Here is a 22270-nt window from a genome sequence, read left to right on the forward strand (position 1 = left end):
CACACATTGACATACCCATTCACATTAATACAAATTCATTCACACACTGACATACCCCATTCACATTAATACAAATTCATTCACACATTCACATACCCATTCACATTAATGTTCATACATTCACACACTGACATACCCATTCACATTAATACAAACTCATTCACACATTGACATACCGATTCACATTAATACAAATTCATTCACACACTGACATACCCATTCACATTAATACAAAATTCATTCACACATTCATATACCCAATCACATTAATGTTCATACATTCACACACTGACATACCCATTCATATTAATACAAACTCATTCACACATTGACATACCGATTCACATTACTACAAATTCATTCACACACTCACATACCCATTCACATTAATGCAAATTCATTCACACATTGACATATGCATTCATATTAAAACAAATTTATTCACACACTGACATACCCATTGACATTAATACAAATTCATTCACACACTGACATACCCATTGACATTAATACAAATTCATTCACACATTGACATACCCATTCACGTTAATGTTCATACATTCACACTCTGGCATGCCCATTCACATTAATGTTCATACATTAATACACTGATGTACCCATTCACATTAATAACAAATTCATTCACACACTGTCTTACCCATTCACATTAATATAAATTTATTCACACACTGACAAACCCATTCACATTAATACAAATTCATTCACACACTGACATACCCATTCACATTAATGTTCATACATTCACACACTGACATACCCGCTCTGGTGGCCTAGTGGCTAGTGTGTCCGCCTCGGATGTGGGAGGTCGTGGGTTCGATCCCCGGCCGAGTAATACCAAAGACTTAAAAAAATAGTGCTAACAGCTGCCTTGCTTGGCGCTCAGCATTAAGAGGTTAGTGTTAGGACTGGTCGGCCTGGTGTCAGGATAATGTGACTGGGTGAGACATCATGCTTCATGTCTGCGGCATGATGCCCCAGTGCTAGACATCACTATAAACTGTCACACTGCAGACATCGTAGTGATATGACTGAAAAATTGTTAAAGCTAAGTTAAAAATCCAAACCACACACACACACACATACCCATACCCATTCACATTAATACAAATTCATTCACACACTGACATACCCATTCACATTAATACAAATTCATTCACACTGACATACCCATTCACATTAATACAAATTCATTCACACATTGACATAACCATTCACATTAATGTTCATACATTCAAACATTGACATACCCATTCACATTAATACAAATTCATTCACACATTGACATACCCATTCGCATTAATGCAAATTCAATCACACACTGACATACCCATTCACATTAATACAAATTCATTCACACACTGATATAGGAATTCATATTAATACAAATTCATTCACACACTGACATACCCATTCACATTAATGTTCATACATTCAAACACTGACATACCCATTCACATTAATACACATACATTCACTCCCTGACATACCCATTAACACTAATACACATTCATTGATACACTGACATATCCATTCACATTAATACACATTCATTGATACACTGACGTACCCATTTACATTAATACATATGCATTCACTCACTGGCATACACATTCATATTAATACACATTCATTGACACACTGACATACCCATTCACATTAATACACATTCATTGACACACTGACATACCCATTCACATTAATACAAATTCATTCACACACTGACATACCCATTCACATTAATGTTCATACATTCAAACACTGACATACCCATTCACATTAATACACATACATTCACTCTCTGACATACACATTCACATCAGTACACATACATTGACACACTGACATACACATTCACATTAATACATGTTGTAATGTGCAGAGTTTCATGTCCTTTGCACATGCAGATAAATATTAGTTGCATTTTCAGTCCAACTTATAGCTAACATACAACACATTCTTTTTATCCCAAAAAATAGAGAAACATGACTTGTAGCTATAAATGTAAAAATTCCAACTAGTGTGTTAGGGAAACATGACTTGTTGCTATAAATGTAAAATTTCCAACTAGTGTGTTAAGGAAACATGACTTGTAGCTATAAATGTAAAAATTCCAACTAGTGTGTTAAAGATGTGTGCAAATAAGAGAATTTATATTTATAATATTTTAGTGTAAATTTTATGGGCATTATTTGATGAGGTACTTAAAACAGGAATTGATTATAAATTTTGCATGTACAGTGTATTTTAAGATCCATCAACATATCTGATTATTGTGACTTGATTTTTAGGGTGGCCAATATTGAAGCTTGCTTTCTGGGCTCTGCACAGGAAAACTCAAGGCAGGTTAAAGAGGATATGCTAAAGTAAGTCTCGATTTAATTTCTTGTTTTTATAGCGCTTTAGTGTCTTACTGTTGATTCTAAAGTAAGTCTCGATTTAATTTCTTGTTTTTATAGCGCTTTAGTGTCTCACTGTTGATTCTAAAGTAAGTCTTGGTTTAATTTCTTGTTTTTATAGCGCTTTAGTGTCTCACTGTTGTTTCTAAAGGAAGTCTCGATTTAATTTCTTGTTTTTATAGCGCTTTAGTGTCTTACTGTTGATTCTAAAGTAAGTCTCAGCTTAATTTTGTTTTTATAGCACTTTAGTGTCTCACTGTTGATTCTAAAGTAAGTCTCAGCTTAATTTTGTTTTTATAGTGCTTTAGTGCCTTATTGTTGAATGATGCATGCATAATTTGGGATGTTTGGGAGTCCTTTTGTCCATCCATCATTCACATGATTTTGTCCATCCATCATTCACATGATTTTGTCCATCCATCATTCACACGGTTTTGTATTCATTCTTGTTATTCAGATTTTAGTGAATTGCAATAAAAGGAGATGTATGTTACAATAATATGGAGATATATGTTCTTTGAGTTATGTGATTGTTGTTTTTCCTTCTATCTTCCCTCCTTTTTACTTAGAATATTTTTAGATCAGGGGTATGTTGTCATCTGCATCCAGCTGGTACATGCTGATGAGTATTTGGTTGGTTGTTGTTGTTGTTGTTGCTGTAGGGTTTAATGCCATTTTTCAGCACACGATAGGCTATACATGGCGGCCAGTATTAATGGTGGAGGAAGAAACCGGAATAACCCGGAAAGAAACACCGACCCATGACAAGCTACCGGCAAGCTTTCTCACATACCCACATTAGCTGAATCTGAGACTCGAACCCACGCAGACAGAGATGAGATGGCAGTGATCCGTAACGGAGAACGCTTTAGACCACTTGGCCACTTGGGGCCCCGAATATTTGGTTGGGATATTGCTGGATGAGACATATGGTTGCCAAATATACAGATTCTGATAATTTGATTGGCAAAAGGAACAAATCAACAGTAATGCCTTTAATCTCTCATCACTATAAATAAACGTTTGTATACATTTTGTAAACAGAAACACTGGAAGGTCAGAGGTAATAACCATGTATATTAAACTTAAATAGTTGGGCAACATTTTGTGTAGAAACAGTTAATATGGCCTGATTATTGAAGACAGTAACATGAGTAACAACGAACTCAGTAGATTTAATGTTACAGACTTTATATTAAACTTGTCAACATGTTACCTTTCTTAATCCAGCAAGTGTTGATGATGATGTCAGCTTGTTACCTTTCTTAATTCAGGAAGTGTTGATGATGATGTCAACATGTTACCTTTCTTAATTCAGTAAGTGTTGATGATGATGTCAACTTGTTACCTTTCTTAATTCAGAAAGTGTTGATGATGATGTCAACATGTTACCTTTCTTAATTCAGTAAGTGTTGATGATGATGTCAACATGTTACCTTTCTTAATTCAGTAAGTGTTGATGATGATGTCAACATGTTACCTTTCTTAATTCAGTAAGTGTTGATGATGATGTCAACTTGTTACCTTTCTTAATTCAGCAAGTGTTGATGATGATGTCAACTTGTTACCTTTCTTAATTCAGTAAGTGTTGATGATGATGTCAGCTTGTTACCTTTCTTAATCCAGCAAGTGTTGATGATTTTGAAACACTTTAATTTAGGACATTTATTTTCAGCAATTTGATCATGCAGTGTGCATTGAAACTTAGTATCATATATACACAAAGAAGCACCTGATAGCACAAAAAATAGTTTTCTGTAAATGATTAATGCAGAATTTCACCTCTCACTTGTACAAGATTCATTCAAAACTTCACCTTTCACCTGTAAAAGAGTAATTCAGAACTTCACCTTGCACCTGTTAAAGATTAACGCAGAAGTTCACCTCTCACCTGGGAGTCATGATAGCTTTGTTGGTAGAATGAATGCAAGTCTTGTAATCCTAGCATTGCAGGTTCATTACCTGCCCAGGCCAATCCAGGTCAACTGTCCCAGTGTATCCTTAAAAACGGTACTTAGGTCCCGTTTCCTCTGCTTGATACAGTCAGTAATGTGTTAAAAGTCATGTTAAATCAACACAAAAACCAAAAGCTTGTGTAACATTTGTCTTTGCCATCATAGTGATAACTGTAATTTTGGCTTGTAGTGATTAAAAACCCTAAAAAGCCTACGAGAAGTTGTCTACTGTTACTAAGAAAAGTTTGTGTTTCTTATAATAGGCATTTTACTATTTTTAGCTTTAGTCGCCTTGAAGGTATCACGGTACCAGTTGTTTTTCCATATACGTCAATGCTAATGTTTTGTGAAATATACTTTCTATCCTACCTCAGCATGCATGTCACACATTGTCATAGAGAAGAATGTTAGATTGTCAATTTGACAAGGACAAAACCAGGTACTCCATTGCATTTAAGAGAGATAACTCTACTGGAACTAGACAGGGGTAAGAGTTATCTTGTCACAACAGTCACATTTTCAGCTATGTCTACCACATTTTTTAAAAAATCTTAAAAAATACAAAATATTATCTAGATATGAATTAACATAATCTCACATGTTGCCAAGAGGCTCAACTTTAACTCTTACATAATGCACCAATCACAGCTAGTTTTGTTATTTATTTCTGAATAAAATGGTTCTACACCTTAAGCTCCACCCACCTGGGTTTGTTCAGTTGGTACCGTTATACCTGAAAGTCTAGTCTTTTCGATGGGACATAACTCATTCTATACCTTGGAGGAAATTAGAATCTGAGTGGTTATCTCCCTTGATATAATTTGCTGGCTTCTCTGTAGTACTTAAACAAGTGGAGAATCATTTATTTAGAAATGAGTGATACAGTTAAAATATTTTCTCTCAAAATTTTTATAAGTTTTAAAATCACTCAATCATTTGTTTATTGGCCAAAAAAGAAATTAAATTTCATATATTTACAAGATTGTTGGTATTCACTTGTGATCATTAACAAGAAACAAGATTTTCAATATTTTGCAAGTTATGTTCATCTTTTCTATTCAGTTTAATGTTGTCGTACCTGAAAATTTCAATTCATAAAGGGGAGTATAATGATAGGCACATTTTGCTTTTTGATTCAGGTAATGTTGAAGGATACTTATTCTTTACAAATTTACTGACAACTCATTAATTATATCTTTTTTTTTTTACAGTGGCAAATTCCGTGTTGTTTACATAACTCCAGAATTTGCTTCTGCTACTGGTGTAGTAGACATGCTTAAGGACCTCAATGCAAAAGTTGGTTAGTAATATGTTCATGAAAGAGAGCAGGCTTTATGGTTACGAAACATTTTTTTTATCACAAAATGTGAACTGAGACTCAGATTTCATAAAATTCTTTTTTATTAACTTCACTCACAATCAGTTTGTAGGGGATCTTAACTATATGCATTTCTGTTCTGATGACTCAGTCATTGTAATGATGTCACCTGGCTTCATTTCTAAAAAGCAGGATACCACTGATAGGTAACCAACAAATGACTATCCACTCTGTCCCTGTCCTGCAGGACTTGGTATGTACCATGAAATGCTATCAGAGGCATACAGAATGTGAGTGGTATCTGTCAAAGGCTCTTCCTACCGGTTAAGGCATAAAAAGAAAACATAATTCTACAAGCAATGGCAGCTTGGCTAAAGGGGGTTATTAGATCAACAATGGCTGCCCAGACAGTTACCACACACTATTCAGGGTAACAAAACATCAGACCCAGGCATGGCCTTGCAAGGTTCGCTGGATTCACCCAGGAAATCTTCGAATGTAAGGCAATAGCCTGCTGGGGTTTCATATAACAATTACACTTGCATTTAGATAAACACATAATCTTCAGTTGTACTAACCTCACACTAGAAGAAGAACAGTCATCATGATCCTACAGGGTGACATGGGTAGATGTTGAATGTTCAGAGATTTCTTATATTTTTAACTTATTCTTCTAATGTTCATTTGATTGGGTAATGTATTTGATGGAGAAAGGAAGTTCTTTGGTAAGATGTTTCACTGAAAATACTTACCCAACATTAATGTCAATCCCACCCACATGTCCATACAAATGTGAGCATCTAGGAAATATATTAAGACGGAGATATATCATTAAAGTGAAATATTGTATCAGATATATGTGGAATTTTAGGAAGGTATAATCTGATTGTTTCATAGCAATTCTGAAATGAAAATAAGGAGTCATTAGGGAGCAATGATGGGTATGATGTGAAAGATAACCTTATTTATCCAAACCCTTCATTAAACAAATATTTGGTTTAACTGAACCAACACCATGTCTGCAAGACAACTTTAATATATAGAGATTTTATTATCAAAACTCCATGTGATCTAGCCAGTCTCATGTCCACCAATGAATTTAGAAAATGGAAGTTCTAAATATACTCGGGGACAATACACACAATGTGCATATCTCTTGCAGGAATTGATCTAATTGCCATAGATGAAGCCCACTGCGTCTCTCAGTGGGGCCATGACTTCAGGTCAGCCTACAGATCTCTGGGACAGCTTAGAAATGTTTTCCCTCAGGTTTGTTGTCTTCATTAATACAGTTTCCTTCATTTCTGTCATGAATATGGGTGTGGGTATTGAACATTAGTTGCCATAAGTTCTCTGTAAACAGAACATGTTTCAGTCTATATGACCATCTTTCCATTATCAAAGTGTATGTGTGTGTGTGTGTGTTCAAGTTGTCTGACAGATTTTGATGAGTGTAGTGAAATTGTGTTGGCAGACATTCATTATCATTGTTACTTATTCATGTGAATATTATTTATGTAGTTGTTACAGAAGTCACTTCTCCGTTTGAGGACAATGAGAGAGCAATTTTAACTCACAGTGACCTTCTTGGGGACAGCACTTACTTTCCTATACACTTATATTTCAGCTATGTTTTTATGCATCAAAAACCTGCAGAATTTGTCACAAGTGACTTTTTGACTGACTATAAAATTCACAAAATTAGATATTAATAGTTCATGCTGCCCCATACTAAACTCATATCCAGACATAGTAAATAATTGGTTTAACTGAAAACCATATTGACATTATCCTATTCATAAGATAGACATCACAGTAGGTAAACAGAATAATGCAATCTCTACCAGGGCCAATACAAGAGAACTTGTTCTCAGCCTCAATCAAGTTTGGGTGTAGACCATTCAGTTTTGCAGGTAAGATGGAAAAAAGGAATTCCCATAAAACAGTTAACTTTAAACTCATTCTCAAAGAAAGAAATAGTGAAATAATACCTCATCATCATCTTTATTTCCTTCCATGGAAGATTACATGATATAAGAATAAATCACCTGAATACAATCAATAAATATAAAAAAAAAATAAAAAAATAAAAAAATAAAAAAAAAAAAAAAAAAATTCTATATTGGAATACAAATTCTTACACAATATCAATCAACAAAGTGTTCGTCAACTCATAAGTTGCAAGTTTCAGTACCTTATTTACAGAAGATAGCTGCACACTGCATGACAAAGTATGCTGCATACAGGACGAATAGCTTGGAGTTTTCTTTGTCGATTACTCCTGATGGTAACCTTTTACCTAAAAGATATTGTAGTTGCAGCTCATCTTCTGCATTAAATAACGTAATGTGCAGGCTCAGGGGAAATTTATCAGTAAGGAAATCCCAGAAAGAATTTCGAAAGTTCGACATATAAGGACAACTAACACAACAATGAAGTATCAAGTCTGTATAAACATTCCCACATCTAATACACATATCAAGCTGTGTTTGTGGAACAGCAGCCCATAGTTTAGCTACATATGTAAATACCTTAGTGTGTTGTCTAGTTTTAGCCGACTGCCACACTGAGGCAGGTCGTAAGTATTCGTGTATCGAAGAGAATCTATCAAAATCTGCTTGATTAGACATACGAACTCTCCAGAGGCTATTTTCAAGACCAACAATTTTTGACCTTACAATTTCTTTCCAATTATGTTTATCTGGAATTTCAGAATGATGTAAATAATCAGTTAGATACCCGAGCAAGTCAAACTTCTTTGAGGTATAATATAAATTTGAAATTAACCCGCAGCTTGACATGCATCCGCTCAGAATGAAGTGAAATAACGCAACGTTAAACACACGTTTAGTATGTACATTGTTAGGCATCAAACACAATCTGTGTAAAAACATCAATTTTCTTCTATCAATTTCGGACTGCGCTGATGTCCATCCTAGCATTCCCAGGGCAATGTCTGATCTTGTATGTATTGGAAAACCTTGTAAATGTTTGGCAAAATACCTCAGAGTTTTATCCAATAAAGCGAGGTCACTTTTTGAAATGTTACACCATAATTCACTTCCATAAAACATTGAAGGGAAAATTACCTTTTTAATTACATTTGCAGCAACCAAAGGATTTAAACCATTCGGTTTAATGCCAATACCAAACAGACCGTGAAAAGATTTTTTCCCTTTCTTGCATGCATCGAGTATTGCGTCATGCGACGTCAGCTTTGAGTTAATCCGGTGACCCAGGTGTGTTGCCGAATCGGTGACCGGCAAACATGACGGGCCAAGATACCATTTCATATTGATAAAATTCTTGTATTGGGGTCCGAAATTAAAATAACAATAGCTTTTTACTAATGCACAGCAAAAACAGTAGGATGCTTTACTTGAACAGCCGAACACCTTGACCCTTACAACTTAAATGGTTATATTCCAAAGTCAGATCAGTTTGTCGTCTGTCTGAGTGAGATGATGCTTATATTTGCATTTTAACTTTTAAGAAATAAAGAAAAGGATTGTGGCAGATTTTAAGCATATTGGGTAATTCTGTTGCTTGTTTAATTTACTAAAAACAGACCAAATATGGAATGTATTGGAGTTAACTTCGGAGGTAAGATGAACAGGATGTGGGGGTGGTAACGGGGAACATGGAATGGGGGTGGTAATGAAGAACAAGGTGTGGGGTGGTAATGGTATATGGATTGACTACAACTGTTGATAACAAAGCAGATGTCCAAAACGGTGCACAACTTTTTTGTCCAAAAATGCCGATATTCATTGAAGGTTTTTCTTCAGAACATACTTTCTTATAATTCAGATCTGCCATCACATAATGCGCCAGCACATCTTGGTTTTTGCAGTTATCACTACAACAAAACAATATTAACCCTGATTTGCTGGAACATTATATTTTGGTAGCTTAAGGTCTATGTTGTTTGAAGTTGGACCTGACTTGTAAGAGAGTACCTGCCAGCTGACATTATTTCAAGTTAGGTTTTTAATTTTAATATTTGCACTGGCCATTAATGTTTTGCTTAAACAGTGTAGCAAATGCAGTAATCAGATTGGTTGCAATTGTCGACATATATATACCTATTGAAATGGCCGAGGATATCACTTTATATAAAAATGTATACAGTAATTTCGACATTCAAAAGCAACATTTAACAATAGAGATGATAAGCTGGAAATATTTTAAAACCTGAAATAGGAGATCAGTTTTTGAAAATGTTTAAGGAAGTCTCTGAAGGCAAGTGGTCCTTTAATTAAGAGAGTCTCTGAAAGCAAGTGGTCTTTTAATTCATGTTTTTTGAGCATCTTAGTACTGTGGCAGATATGGAATTCAAATTTGGTGTTGGTCTCTTGGATGAGTTTCGTATGTTATTCACCTTGTCCTGCTCCTTGCCTGAAAGATATTCTGCCAGAATGTTAGACCCAAACATCCATTTCCAGGTTCCTATGATGGCCCTTACTGCCACAGCCACTCCTGAGGTCAGGAAGGACATTTGTCGGTCCCTCAAGCTGAAGAACCCTGTAGTAATTTGTACTGGCTTTGACAGGTAAGCATTACTGTGTGTCAGGTTAATTTTACTGCTGTAAATGACTGCAAAAAAACCCACTAGTAAAATTGGATAATTAAGTTTTGCAAGTGATTACTTTTAATGACTAAAGGATCAATCTATAATGGATTTTATGTACATTTCTCCATAACATACATTATCCATTACATTAATGTTAGGGAATTACTTCAGGTACCTCCTGAATCCAGCCCACCCATGGACTTGAAAAATTTAATGTCTATACTTTGTATGGAACATGGGAAGTAACTCTTACAAATTACCTCCCCATACATCACTATTCGGTGATCAGTGTACTGAATTTACTCAGTTTTAACTTTCATTGCACTGTCAACGGGTCTGCAAGAATCTGGATTTTTATCCTTTTCTGTTAGCCATCCAATAGTCCTTTTTAGATTTACAGTAAGTCAAAAATTGTACTATGTAGTGTTTACTACAATTTATGTATTTTCAGATAGTTTGTGCGAATTTGTTACCACTTCATGTGATATGTTTACATTGGTAACGCCATATTGCAGGTATGTGTTACTGCAGTACAGTTGTTCTTGTTCATAGGCTCATCTATTGCACATATTGTGTCTTTATTCAGGTATATTTAGTTCTGTCCTATTTAATTCAATTAGTTGGTATTTGTTTTTCGTTTTCCATTTGCAGACTGTTGTTGATTTAGAATGTCTCATGAATTATATCTTCATTTTTTATATATTCTCACATTGTGTTTACACTGGGTGTGTTTTGTTTTTCATATTTTCAGATAGTCTGCGACAACATGGCTATTAAATGTAAAAAATGCAAATGTTCTAAGGTGGCAGAAGACATTCATGAATCATTCCTTTCCTGCACTAAATGATGTTTGTGCAAAATCTGTAAGGTGTGCTCTTTGTGGAAAGAAGGGGTTCGAACCATTGATCTTATGAAAAAAACCAGCTCAAGGGCAAGGAGAAATGGGCTCGATCCAAATCCAGTGATCAATACACCTTAAGTCTACACTTGCCCTCTGACTCGTTATCTTGTTTTGCCAGTGAATGCCTTCCTTTCCACCTGTTAAATTGCATCCTATTGAGAACATATCGCAGATGGATACCAAGAGAGATCTTGAATTGAGGGTGATATATGATCCATAAAGCTTTGTCAACAAGAATGATGAAGTTGCATTGTACAAATCTAGGCAACCCACTGAGTATAATTCCAGCTCCCCACAAAGAAATGATATAGGCAATGAAGCTGTTCATATTGGAGTGATTTTATGATTTTGCCAACCAATCTGGCTAGTGTCATTATTAGGGTAAATTATTTACTGCTCTGGCTGTTGCATAGCTGCCAAGTGTCCCGTTTTTTCGTATTTGTCCTGTAGTTTGGACCTGAATATGGGTGTACGTCTTTGTGTGCAAAAAATGTTTTTTAATTTTAAAAAATAATAAAATATTTCCTTGCAGTTTTCAGTTTAGATTGGGTACTTGGTTCCATTCTGATAGAAAAATATCACATGTATATAGGAATACAGTTCTACAATATGATTGGTACATTTGAAATCAAGGCTACCATATCTGTCTTTATCTGCCATCTTGGGTTTTGCAAACAGTTACTGCAGTCACTGTATCTCATCTTTGTAATATTCAACTTCTAATCATATTGAATAGGAAAGCAGAATATTCAAAATTTTCTTCAGGAAAGAAAAGATAATGGAACTGGAAGGACAATTGTGCCATCTTGTTTAGATTTGTGAAACTATCTTGTAAAGGAGAAAACTTTTATGTTTTGCAAATTGTGTAATGTGATTTCGCTATTGGGCATGGAGGCACCCATGAAATACAAGAGCACGCTAAAGCTAATAAACATCAGCTTGCTGCTTCATCATACACAACTCAGCCTGAACTTATGACGTATATAAATACCAGAGAGAACCTTGATGTAATTCGATCGAAATTTGGTTTATTAAATTTCTTTTAGAAATGAACCTTCCTCTTTGAGTTACTAATGTTGCTGGTGATTGTTTTTGCACACATTTTCCAGACAGTACAATTACAAAGGATTACTTGTATGCTTGAACAAAAATAGTTAAGTAAAAAAATCTCACAGAATTGAGAACACCAGTGAAAGTTGGTGTATTGGAATCAATAATGATTGAAAGAAACAAAAAAATAAGGTGTGGAAAAGGCTCCTATAAACAGCCTTTGTCTGAGTGTGTTGCACTCTTGCACCTTCTGAATGGGCACCCAAATGGAACATGGTGCCCATCAAGAAGGTACAAGTGTGCAACACATGCATCTTGGACATTAAATAATTAAGTAAGGTACTATCCTACTTTACTGAATGTTGTTTTTTGTAAATAGTTACATATGCATTAAAATTTTAAAATTCACTATTTGTTCCTGAGAATCAGTATTTTTGTCACAGGCAGTCAGTATTTTTGTACTTGGGGGCTGGCAGCTGTGCTGTTGACAAGTTTGTCCAGCCATCAAAAGTAATATATTTGCAGTCCTGGCTGTTGAAAGAATCATACAGCTGTTCGGACTCAGTAGATATGGTACGAGTTCAGTTGTCAAACATCGTTCATCCATACCATCAGCGATGACGTCTTATACTGCTTTAGCTGCCTGAACCAGCCATCTATCCAGCTGTCCTTACAACCAACCCAACAGCACCTGTAATGCTGATTCAACACATGCAAGCACAGCAGGGTAACCAGCCAAGCCAACTTATCATACTGACTCACCCACCCCAGCTGTCCATGCCAACCCAGGCAGACACTCGTATTAATATAGAAGTTGTCTGGAATGTCCCAAAGTCACCATTTGTAGACTGCCAGTTTCATTGCTAAGAACAGGCTTCTATCTGCTGGAAACCAGATAATAACTTTATGGCCCCTTCTTGTTGATTGATACTTCATTTGAAGCAAGGCTACAGGAACGCTCTCTGAATTTATCCAAAGTACTCAAAGTCCATCTGGTCCAGACACCAAAGGCTTTTCCTCCCACTGAAAGGAGAGAAACATGTCATAACCCCACAAACATTATTGTTTTGGCTAAAGGAATTTGTCCAATCAGCATATTCTGATCTCTCACAGAAACAGGTACATCTGATGAGATTTTTGCCTCCTGAAATATACGCTGTTTCTATGAACCTGGGCTTTCAGTGCAATGTCTCAAGTAAAAGATATAATGGAATAAGTCGGTTGGCGTGCCCAGTCCACTTTTTCCTGTTTCTATTTGCGTGACATGGTCTCACATGAATCTACATGGTCCAGTGATTTCTGTTCAGACGGTCACCAGACCACACCACTCCTGACATAACCACATATTTGTGTAGGACTTTTGCTGGATTGCCAGAAAAACCTTCCTTATTAGTATTTATTGGGTACTGGAGTTTGCAGGTAGTTGCTTGCACATGTATATATGCTTATATTCGGTTGTGTCACCTATGGTTAAAATAGTCTTACCCTTAAAATTAGAGACTTCTTTTGATCCTACAGGGAGCTTTTAGGTAGAGGTTGTATGCTTAGCATTGTCTCCTCCTCTTACTCCTTTTCCTAACATTAATGTGATTAATGTATTTGACAGAGCAAGAAAATTGTATGTTTCTCTGAAAATACTTATCCATCACATTACTGTAAATCCCACTATCCTCCCCCAAAATGCAAGCATCCTATCTCTGACAGTACTCAGTTTACTGAGCACCACCTAGTGGGGTAAGGGGAGGTAATCTATAAGAGATCCTTCCTTTTATCGGAGAGACTTTTTCACATCTATGGGAGGGTTGGATTTAGCAGGTAACATAAATAATTCCTAATGCTGATGTGATTGGGTTAGCATTTTCTTTATGGCCAGTGATAAAACAAGGCTTTAGAGGAGATATAGTACTAAATTATGTATGTTACATTGATATATCATGTACTAGCCTAAGCACTGTTTGTATCATTGTTATATGTTGGTGTGTCTGAAAATAATGTCCTTTTCTGTTGATTCAAAAAGTTTGTCAATGACTCGGATTGCCAATTTCACCCTTCTAGAATCTATTCTGATCAATTGAACTTTAATGCATCAACTTAAAATCTCATATTGTCTGTGCCATTTAAACAAATTGGTAATACTGTTTGAAAAAATTAGAGCCACTCAGACAAGAAAAGAAGGATGTAGACTTTTTAAAAACATCTTTGTGTTCACAAAACATTGCTTGTGGCATAGTTTTTGGCAAAAATGTATCTCAAATTGAGCATGTTTTTCAAGATGACAGCATTTGATTTGAAGCAAGTTTTTGACCTTAATTGTACAATAACTAAAGTTTCACAAAAATGCAGCAAAGACACAGAAGTAGTTGCTGTTTTCACATTCTTGAGTCTGAGCAAGTCTGATTTCTTCAGCTGCTTCAACAGCTGTTGCAGGTGACTGTCACATAAAGCCATTGCCAAAAGATGAGGTTTGCAGTTGGCTGTCACATAAAGCCATTGCCAAAAGATGAGGATTATTCCAGCTATTGCCTTTGGCTGTCACATAAAGCCATTGCCAAAAGATGAGGATTATTCCAGTTGTTGCAGTTGGCTGTCACATAAAGCCATTGCCAAAAGATGAGGATTATTCCAGCTATTGCCTTTGGCTGTCACATAAAGCCATTGCCAAAGGATGAGGTTTGCAGTTGGCTGTCACATAAAGCCATTGCCAAAAGATGAGAATTATTCCAGCTATTGCCTTTGGCTGTCACATAAAGCCATTACCAAAAGATGAGGTTTGCAGTTGGCTGTCACAAAAAGCCATTGCTAATAGATGAGGATTATTCCACATACTTTTGGTGTAGGTTGGTGAGATTGGTTCCTATACATACTGCCTTAAAAGTCAAGTCCAGCTGCCAACTGCATAGACCCAGAATTAACAAAAGCAAAATGTGCCAGCAGGGTTAATGCTGAGATAACCATTGATGGGGAAAGGGGCTGTTATCTTCATAGATTGATCATTGTTCATTGATAGGGAAAGGAGGTGTTACCTTCATATGTGGGTTATTGTTCATTGATAGGGAAAGGGGGATGGAGGCTGTTATCTTCATTATTGGATCATTGGTCATTGATGGGGAATGGGGGCTGTTATCATCATAGATGGATCATTGTTTATTGATGGGGAAAGGGAGGCTTTTTTCTTCATAGATGGATCATTGTTCATTGTTGGGGAAAGGGGGTCTGTTATCTTCATAGATGGATCATTGTTCATTGATAGGGAAAGGGGCTGTTACCTTCATTGATGGATCATTGTTCATTGATGGGAAAGAAGCTGTTACCTTCATAGGTGGGTTATTGTTCATTCAAGGGGAAACGGCATGTTATCTTCATAGAGCTGTTATCTTCATAGGTGGTTCATTGTTCATTAGATCTTTAAATGTGTGGTTTATTGTAACAAAATTGGCAAATATAGTAAATTGGAAAGGTGGGTCATTGTCTATTTGGTGTGAATTCTATTTGGTGTGAGTTCTTTTTGATTTTGAATTCTATTTGGTGTGAATTCTATATGGTGAATGTTTGCCTCAGATTTTACTCAAAACATTCTAAATTGATGTAAGAGAGGACTTTCCATGTAATGCTTTTTTCATACCTAATGTACTCCTAGGATAGCCATCTAATTAGCCCATTTTCCTTCAGATATGTACTATGGACTGTTGGTTAATATAACGTAGAACTGCAAATGCAAAATCAGAAGTTCTTAATCGATGCAGAAAATTCTCATAATTGGTTAACATGAATAAATACCCATGGTAGATAAGGTTATTTTACCGCATCCAATCAAAATTAAGTTGTTCAAATTTGAACACTGCTCTTATGTGATCAAGACAAGGAGAGCATATAACTTGAATGGACTGATAAATAAGCAATTTTCCAGTGCCAGTCCGTGTTTGTACAAGTACCTTTCACTCAAATACACCTGTAATGGCTTCCCTCTGGTACATAGTCATACTTTTGTTGTTAAACTTTAAATTTTTCCTTTTTAGGTCAATTGCCCCCACCATTTTTGGCCAATGTACAATGCATTATGCTATTTTTCCTTTTTAGGTCAATTGCCCCTACCATTTTTGGCCAATGTACAATGCATCATGCTATTGGTTAGTTGGCATTACATACTAAGGGAGACAACTCATGAAATTCAATAGCTGTCGCTAGGACAAGGCATCACTATATCTGTTCGATCTGCCAAGGTATAGTTAGGTTTATCAGAACCTTGGCTAGTGAAGTTGATTGATAATAAACATCTGATAATCTACTTCTTTAATAGACTTTCATTCTAATTGTATCCTCAGTTGAAATAAAATCTATGAATATTGGTAAGCCACAGATAAGAGTGAATTTACAGTATTGCTATGGCCTCTATTGACCCTTCAGTAACCTATAAATTTTAATTTCTGTTCATACACTCAAGAATGAAGAAAGTATCTCAGGCAAACATGGAGGTAAACTGAGATAACACTTGAAATTACCTATAAACTGAGATAACCCTTGAAATTACCTATAAACTGAAATAACCCATTGAAATTACCTATAAACTGAGATAACCCTTGATATTACCTATAAACTGAGATAACCCCATGAAATTACCTATAAACTGAGAAAACCCCTTGAAATTACCTATAAACTGAGATAACCCTTGATATTGCCTATAAACTGAGATAACCCTTGATATTACCTATAAACTGAGATAACCCTTGATATTACCTATAAACAGATAACCCTTGAAATTACCTATAACCTGAGATAACCCCTTGAAATTACCAATAAACTGAGGTAACCCTTGAAATTACCTATAAACTGAGATAACCCGAGATAACCCCTTGAAATTACCTATAAACTGAGATAACCATTGAAATTACCTATAACCTGAGATAACCCCTTGAAATTACCAATAAACTGAGATAACTCCTTGAAATTAGCTATAAACTGAGATAACCCCTTGAAATTACATATAAAGTGAGATAACCCTTGAAATTACCTATAAACTGAGATAACCCCTTGAAATTACCTGTAAACTGAGATAACCCTTGAAATTACATGTAAACTGAGAAAACCCCTTGAAATTACATATAAACTGAAATAACCACTTGGAATTACCTATGAAATAGGATTACACTTTAAAATTACCTATAAATGGAGATAAGCCTTGAAATTACCTATAAACTGGGATTACCCCTTGAAATTACCCATAAGCTGAGATAACACTTGAAATTATCTATAATAATAATAATAATAAGTACTTTGTATAGCGCCTAATCTTTAGAAGCTCTAAGCGCATTACAACATTGGCAACACCTATAACATAACAAACATATATAATGATATGATTACAAAAAGCAAACACCATGAAATTAGAAAACATAAAAAACATGCTGAAAATATTTAAGGTAGAAAACATTTTTAGGTCTTTAAATTTGTTCTTGCAGTCGAAATAAGTGAGTTTTGAGAGCACTCTTGAATGGGATCACTGTGTCTTTGTGTCTAAGTTCAGTGGGCAATTCATTCCACTTGCTGGGCCCTGGCATGCAAAAAATTGCTGTCCATATGACTTTGTTTTCAGAGTGGGAATAATGAGTATACAATTGTCAGAAGAGGAGTAGGTATCTTGCTGGTGTGTACACATGGGTGAGGTCGGATAGGTATGTTGGACTGGAGTCTGTCAGTGAAACATAGCACAGGGAACAAATTTTATGTTTGATTCTGGATCAAATGGATAGCCAGTGTAGGGTACAGAGCAACGGGGAGGTGTGCTATGATCGTGGTACTCTAAGTATGATCTGAGCAGCTGTGTTTTGAACTTTTGAAGTTTCTGGAGTAGATATTGAGATGAACCAGACGGAATTGAGTTACAATAGTCCAGTCTTGAAAGTAGTAATGAGCACACAAGTGTTTTAGTGGCATCAACTGAAAGATATTTGCGAATGGAGCAGATGCGTCTCAGCTCAAGATATGCAGCCTTGCATATGTTCATGACATGTTGGTGCAATGTGAGAGTACTGTCCAGAGTAACACCTAAGTTTTGTACTGACTGTGTGAATTTAATGTAGATGTTGCTGATATTTATTGTTTGAGGTAAAGAATGTGAATGAGAAAGTCTTTGTGTTGTGATCAGAATGGCCTCAGTTTTATCATCATTCATCTGCAGCTTGTTACATGTCATCCATGATTTAACATCAGAAATGCACCTCTCTACATCTTGGATGGTAGCATCAACTTCAGTTGGGTGGCTAGATTTGTATATCTGGGTGTCATCAGCGTACAATTGGTGAGACACTGGATGATGATCTATGACACTTGAGAGCAGCTGAGTATATAGAATGAAGAGAACAAGTCCAAGAACAGACCCCTGTGGAACACCACAACATAGATTAACTGGGCTGGAGTGTATTCCATTTGTAGACAAAATTTGTGTCCTGTTGACCAAGTAGGACTTGAACCACAGTAAGGCTGTATCATGAATGCCAAATACATGCTGGAGACGGTGAAGTAATATATCATGGTCTATTGTGTCAAATGCTGCAGACAAATCAAGGAGGGTGAGGACTGTAATCTTTCTGCTATCCAAAGCAGAGAGAATGTCATTAACTACTTTTAGAAGAGTAGTTTCAGTACTGTGGCAAGGGCAATATGCAGATTGTACATTGCTAAAAAGACTGTTTGAATTTAGATGAAATACAAGCTGGGATAGAACAACCTTTTCTAAGATTTTTTATATGAATGGGAAATTAGAAACTGGGCGGTAGTTCTTTAAATCGTTATGGTCGAGTGTTGGTTTCTTCAGCAGAGGCTTTACAATGGCAGTGTTGAAAAATGATGGGAATTCCCTGGATGAGAGAGAGGAGAGATATTAATAATATCAGTTAGTAAAGGCAATACTGGATCAAAGCACTCAAGCAGCAGTGATGTTGGAATTGGATCAAGTTCACATGACTTTAGTTGCACTCTTCATCAGGATTGTATGTACAAAATCCATACAGACAGGTTCAAATGCTGCTAATGGTTGCCGCTCAAATTCTCTATCCCAACTGTATGGTGACGATGAGTCAGTTGAAATTGTGGTGTCAAGCTTATCTGTAATGGTTTGTACTTTGTAACAGAAGAAATTTGCAAGCATGTCCGGAAGGTCGACTGGAGAGAAGGTAGTTGGAAGTGGTGTAGATTTGTTCCTTGACATTAACTTGTTAGTAATCTCGAAGAGCTCTTTGGAGCTGGAACTTTCCATGATCTTAGTAGTGTAGTGGGCTGATTTCGCTGCATGGACTATATTTGTGACATTCTTCTTAGCGGCTTCATAGATTTGCTTATGAATAGTGAGTCTGGTGGAAAGCCAAAGCCTCTCAGCTTTACGGTGGTATTTTTTAGCAGTGCGAAGCTGGTCCCTAACACTGCTATACCATGGAGAACACTTTTGAATTGATACTCTGCACTTGTTAGCTGGGGCATGTTTGTCGAGCAATGAATGCAGGCATTTATCGAGTTGTTCTGCTGTAGGAGGTAAGCAAGTTGTTAGGTTTGCTTGGATGTCATGCATTAGTTTGGTTCTATTTATCATACGGAGGTTTCTCTTAGTAGCAGATAAAGGTGGAGGGTTAGGGACTGATACGTCAAGATGGCATATAATGCAGAGGTGATCTGATGCAAGTTCATGGGATACCAGGGAGGACCGTAGAATGTTATCATCAGGTCTATGAAGAATCCAGTCAAAAATGTGACCATGTTATGGGTGGGTTGGTTAACTGACTGTTTGAGGTTGAAAACATTAATGGAATCTAGCGGTTTTGATGTGTTTGGGTTGAGATAACATTTGAAATTATCCTTAAACTGAGATAACACTTGAAATTATCCTTAAACTGAGATAACACTTGAAATTATCTATAAATTGTGGAGAGAAAAAAGAGAAAATATGTTACATCCTCTACAGAACCTACTTTTGAGACCTATATCTAAATAAAATGTATTGTTAATCTGAAACAAATAATTATACATTTTACTTGGTATCAATATTTGTGGTTTAGTTTCATCAGGACTTAATGAGGTTTTGGGGAGAGATCCTATTATTTACACAGAAAATTGGTTGGTTGGTTTTTAATGGTACTTTTAACATCATGCTGTCCATATCACGCCTAAGAAGTGGGAGCTAAGTGCCTTTCACAAGGACACACTGGTATTGGAATAGTTCATTGGCGCTTTAAATTCATTGTTGTAGGAATTATGAACTCAATTATTTTAACCCCAAGGAAAAATTATGAATATTCAGCATCTGCTTTAGTAGATATATCCATCAGTAATTGGATTAATTGGATTAACATAATAAAGAAAGCAATCCATAATTTTATTTGATGACCTCCTTTCAAACAATGAATTTGTTTCAGACCTAACCTATTCTTGTCAGTGGTGCCCAAGAAGGGTGATGTTCAGATGGACCTCAAGGCATTGATGGTGAAAAATGGGAACAAATATGCTTTTGAGGGACCAACAATTGTGTATTGCTTGACTAAAAAGGTCACTGATGAGGTTGCCACAACGTTACAAGGTATAGTAAGTCAATTGATTTTAAGTCTGGTATCTATTTAGATGCATTTTATATGCTTTTTTTACACTGGAGCATGTTTTGAGGAGATGTTACCATTTTCTGTCAGTTTAGAAACAATTTACAGAACTTTATATTACATCTTGTATGTTTATTTGGAATTCTTTATCTTCCTAAAATGTTGTGCAATTCAGTTTCATATTTGTTTTATTTAACTTTTGTTGGCACAGAATAACCACTTTTATGCAGAGGTGCCATAAAACACTACTACATGGGGATTTTGGCAGTTTTTGCCTTTACCAATTTTGTAGGACAAGGTATTCTCCAGGATTGTGCTGATTAAACCCAATACATAAATCTTAAACACTTTCTCCACCTAATGCCAAAGTGCGATCCATTCATTGATTTGTGTATTGTCTCACACACTTTAATATCAGTTAGATATTTCACTCATTCCAGTGTTGTCCTCATTAAACATTAGTATTTTGGTTAAATGTTGTTTATTTTTCTCGTCATGTTCATTAATCCAGACTGTAGTATCAGTAAGTTCTGCATTTTCATACCCATGTACCCCTACCCCCATCTGACCATCAGATAACGGTCAAAATCACTTTAAAATCTTGTTCAAGTTTTGGTGACTTTTGTTCTGTATGACCAGAAGTCCCCAAACCAAGGAGTGATTGTTAATACTTGAGCAGTATGACTTTGTATAATTAATTAGCACTGCATTATCATATCTGTGCACCCCATCTTATCCCTCTGACCTCAAGGGAAGTTTAAGCTAGTTTGAAAATGAAATCATACCTTTATCTGCCAAGGCAAAATATATAATTCCTTGGATTTTTATTGTTATTTAAACTCCTTAACTATTAAAACAGTTAGATATATGACAATACAGTATTAAACACCTTGACATTTTACAAGATGATTTGTCACATATTGCATGCAAGTACTTTGACTGGAAATAAGTTCATAGGAAAGTAAATTATTGTATTTGAACCTGTTCTGTATTTCTTGAATAACTTTTCAGCTATGGTGATAAATTTGTGAAACTCCATGCACAGCTGAATTTTGTTGAGAATCCTACATTCAGTTGCCATGTAGGTCAGGATCACATCAAATGGAAGTGCTATCACATTACATGGTAACAAATTTCACAGTAAAAGAGATGGGTACATGATTATTCCTCAAGCCCAATCAGGGATGCAGGATGGGTACATAATTAACCCTCAAGCACAATCAGGCAGGCAGGATGGGTACACAATTAACCCTCAAGCCCAATCAGGCAGGCAGGATAGGTACATTATTACCCTTCAAGCCCAATCAAGCAGGCAGGATGGGTACATTATTAACCCTCAAGCCCAATCAGGCAGGCAGGATGGGTACATAATTAAATCTCAAGCCCAATCAGGCAGGCAGTTGTGTAGAACTGAACTCCACGTAGTAAAATTCAGTTTTGAAATCAAATTTTCTACTAACCAGTTATCATCATCTCT

At 35.9% G+C, this 22270-nt stretch overlaps 1 protein-coding gene across 1 annotated transcript in view; it reads left to right on the top strand.

Moving 5' to 3' along the window:
• Window positions 1–22270, top strand: part of LOC149776131 (bifunctional 3'-5' exonuclease/ATP-dependent helicase WRN-like) — a 202244-nt gene that overhangs the window by 55185 nt on the left and 124789 nt on the right. Inside the window, exons 8-12 of the mRNA XM_089942399.1 lie at window positions 2310–2384; window positions 5584–5672; window positions 6853–6959; window positions 10136–10242; window positions 20617–20777. Coding sequence (XP_089798525.1) covers window positions 2310–2384; window positions 5584–5672; window positions 6853–6959; window positions 10136–10242; window positions 20617–20777 — 539 coding nt within the window. The remainder of the gene's footprint in view (window positions 1–2309; window positions 2385–5583; window positions 5673–6852; window positions 6960–10135; window positions 10243–20616; window positions 20778–22270) is intronic.

This window comes from Sinohyriopsis cumingii, chromosome 18 (assembly GCF_028554795.1).
Source record: "Sinohyriopsis cumingii isolate HCF-2022 chromosome 18, ASM2855479v2, whole genome shotgun sequence".
Lineage (NCBI taxonomy): Eukaryota > Metazoa > Mollusca > Bivalvia > Unionida > Unionidae > Sinohyriopsis > Sinohyriopsis cumingii.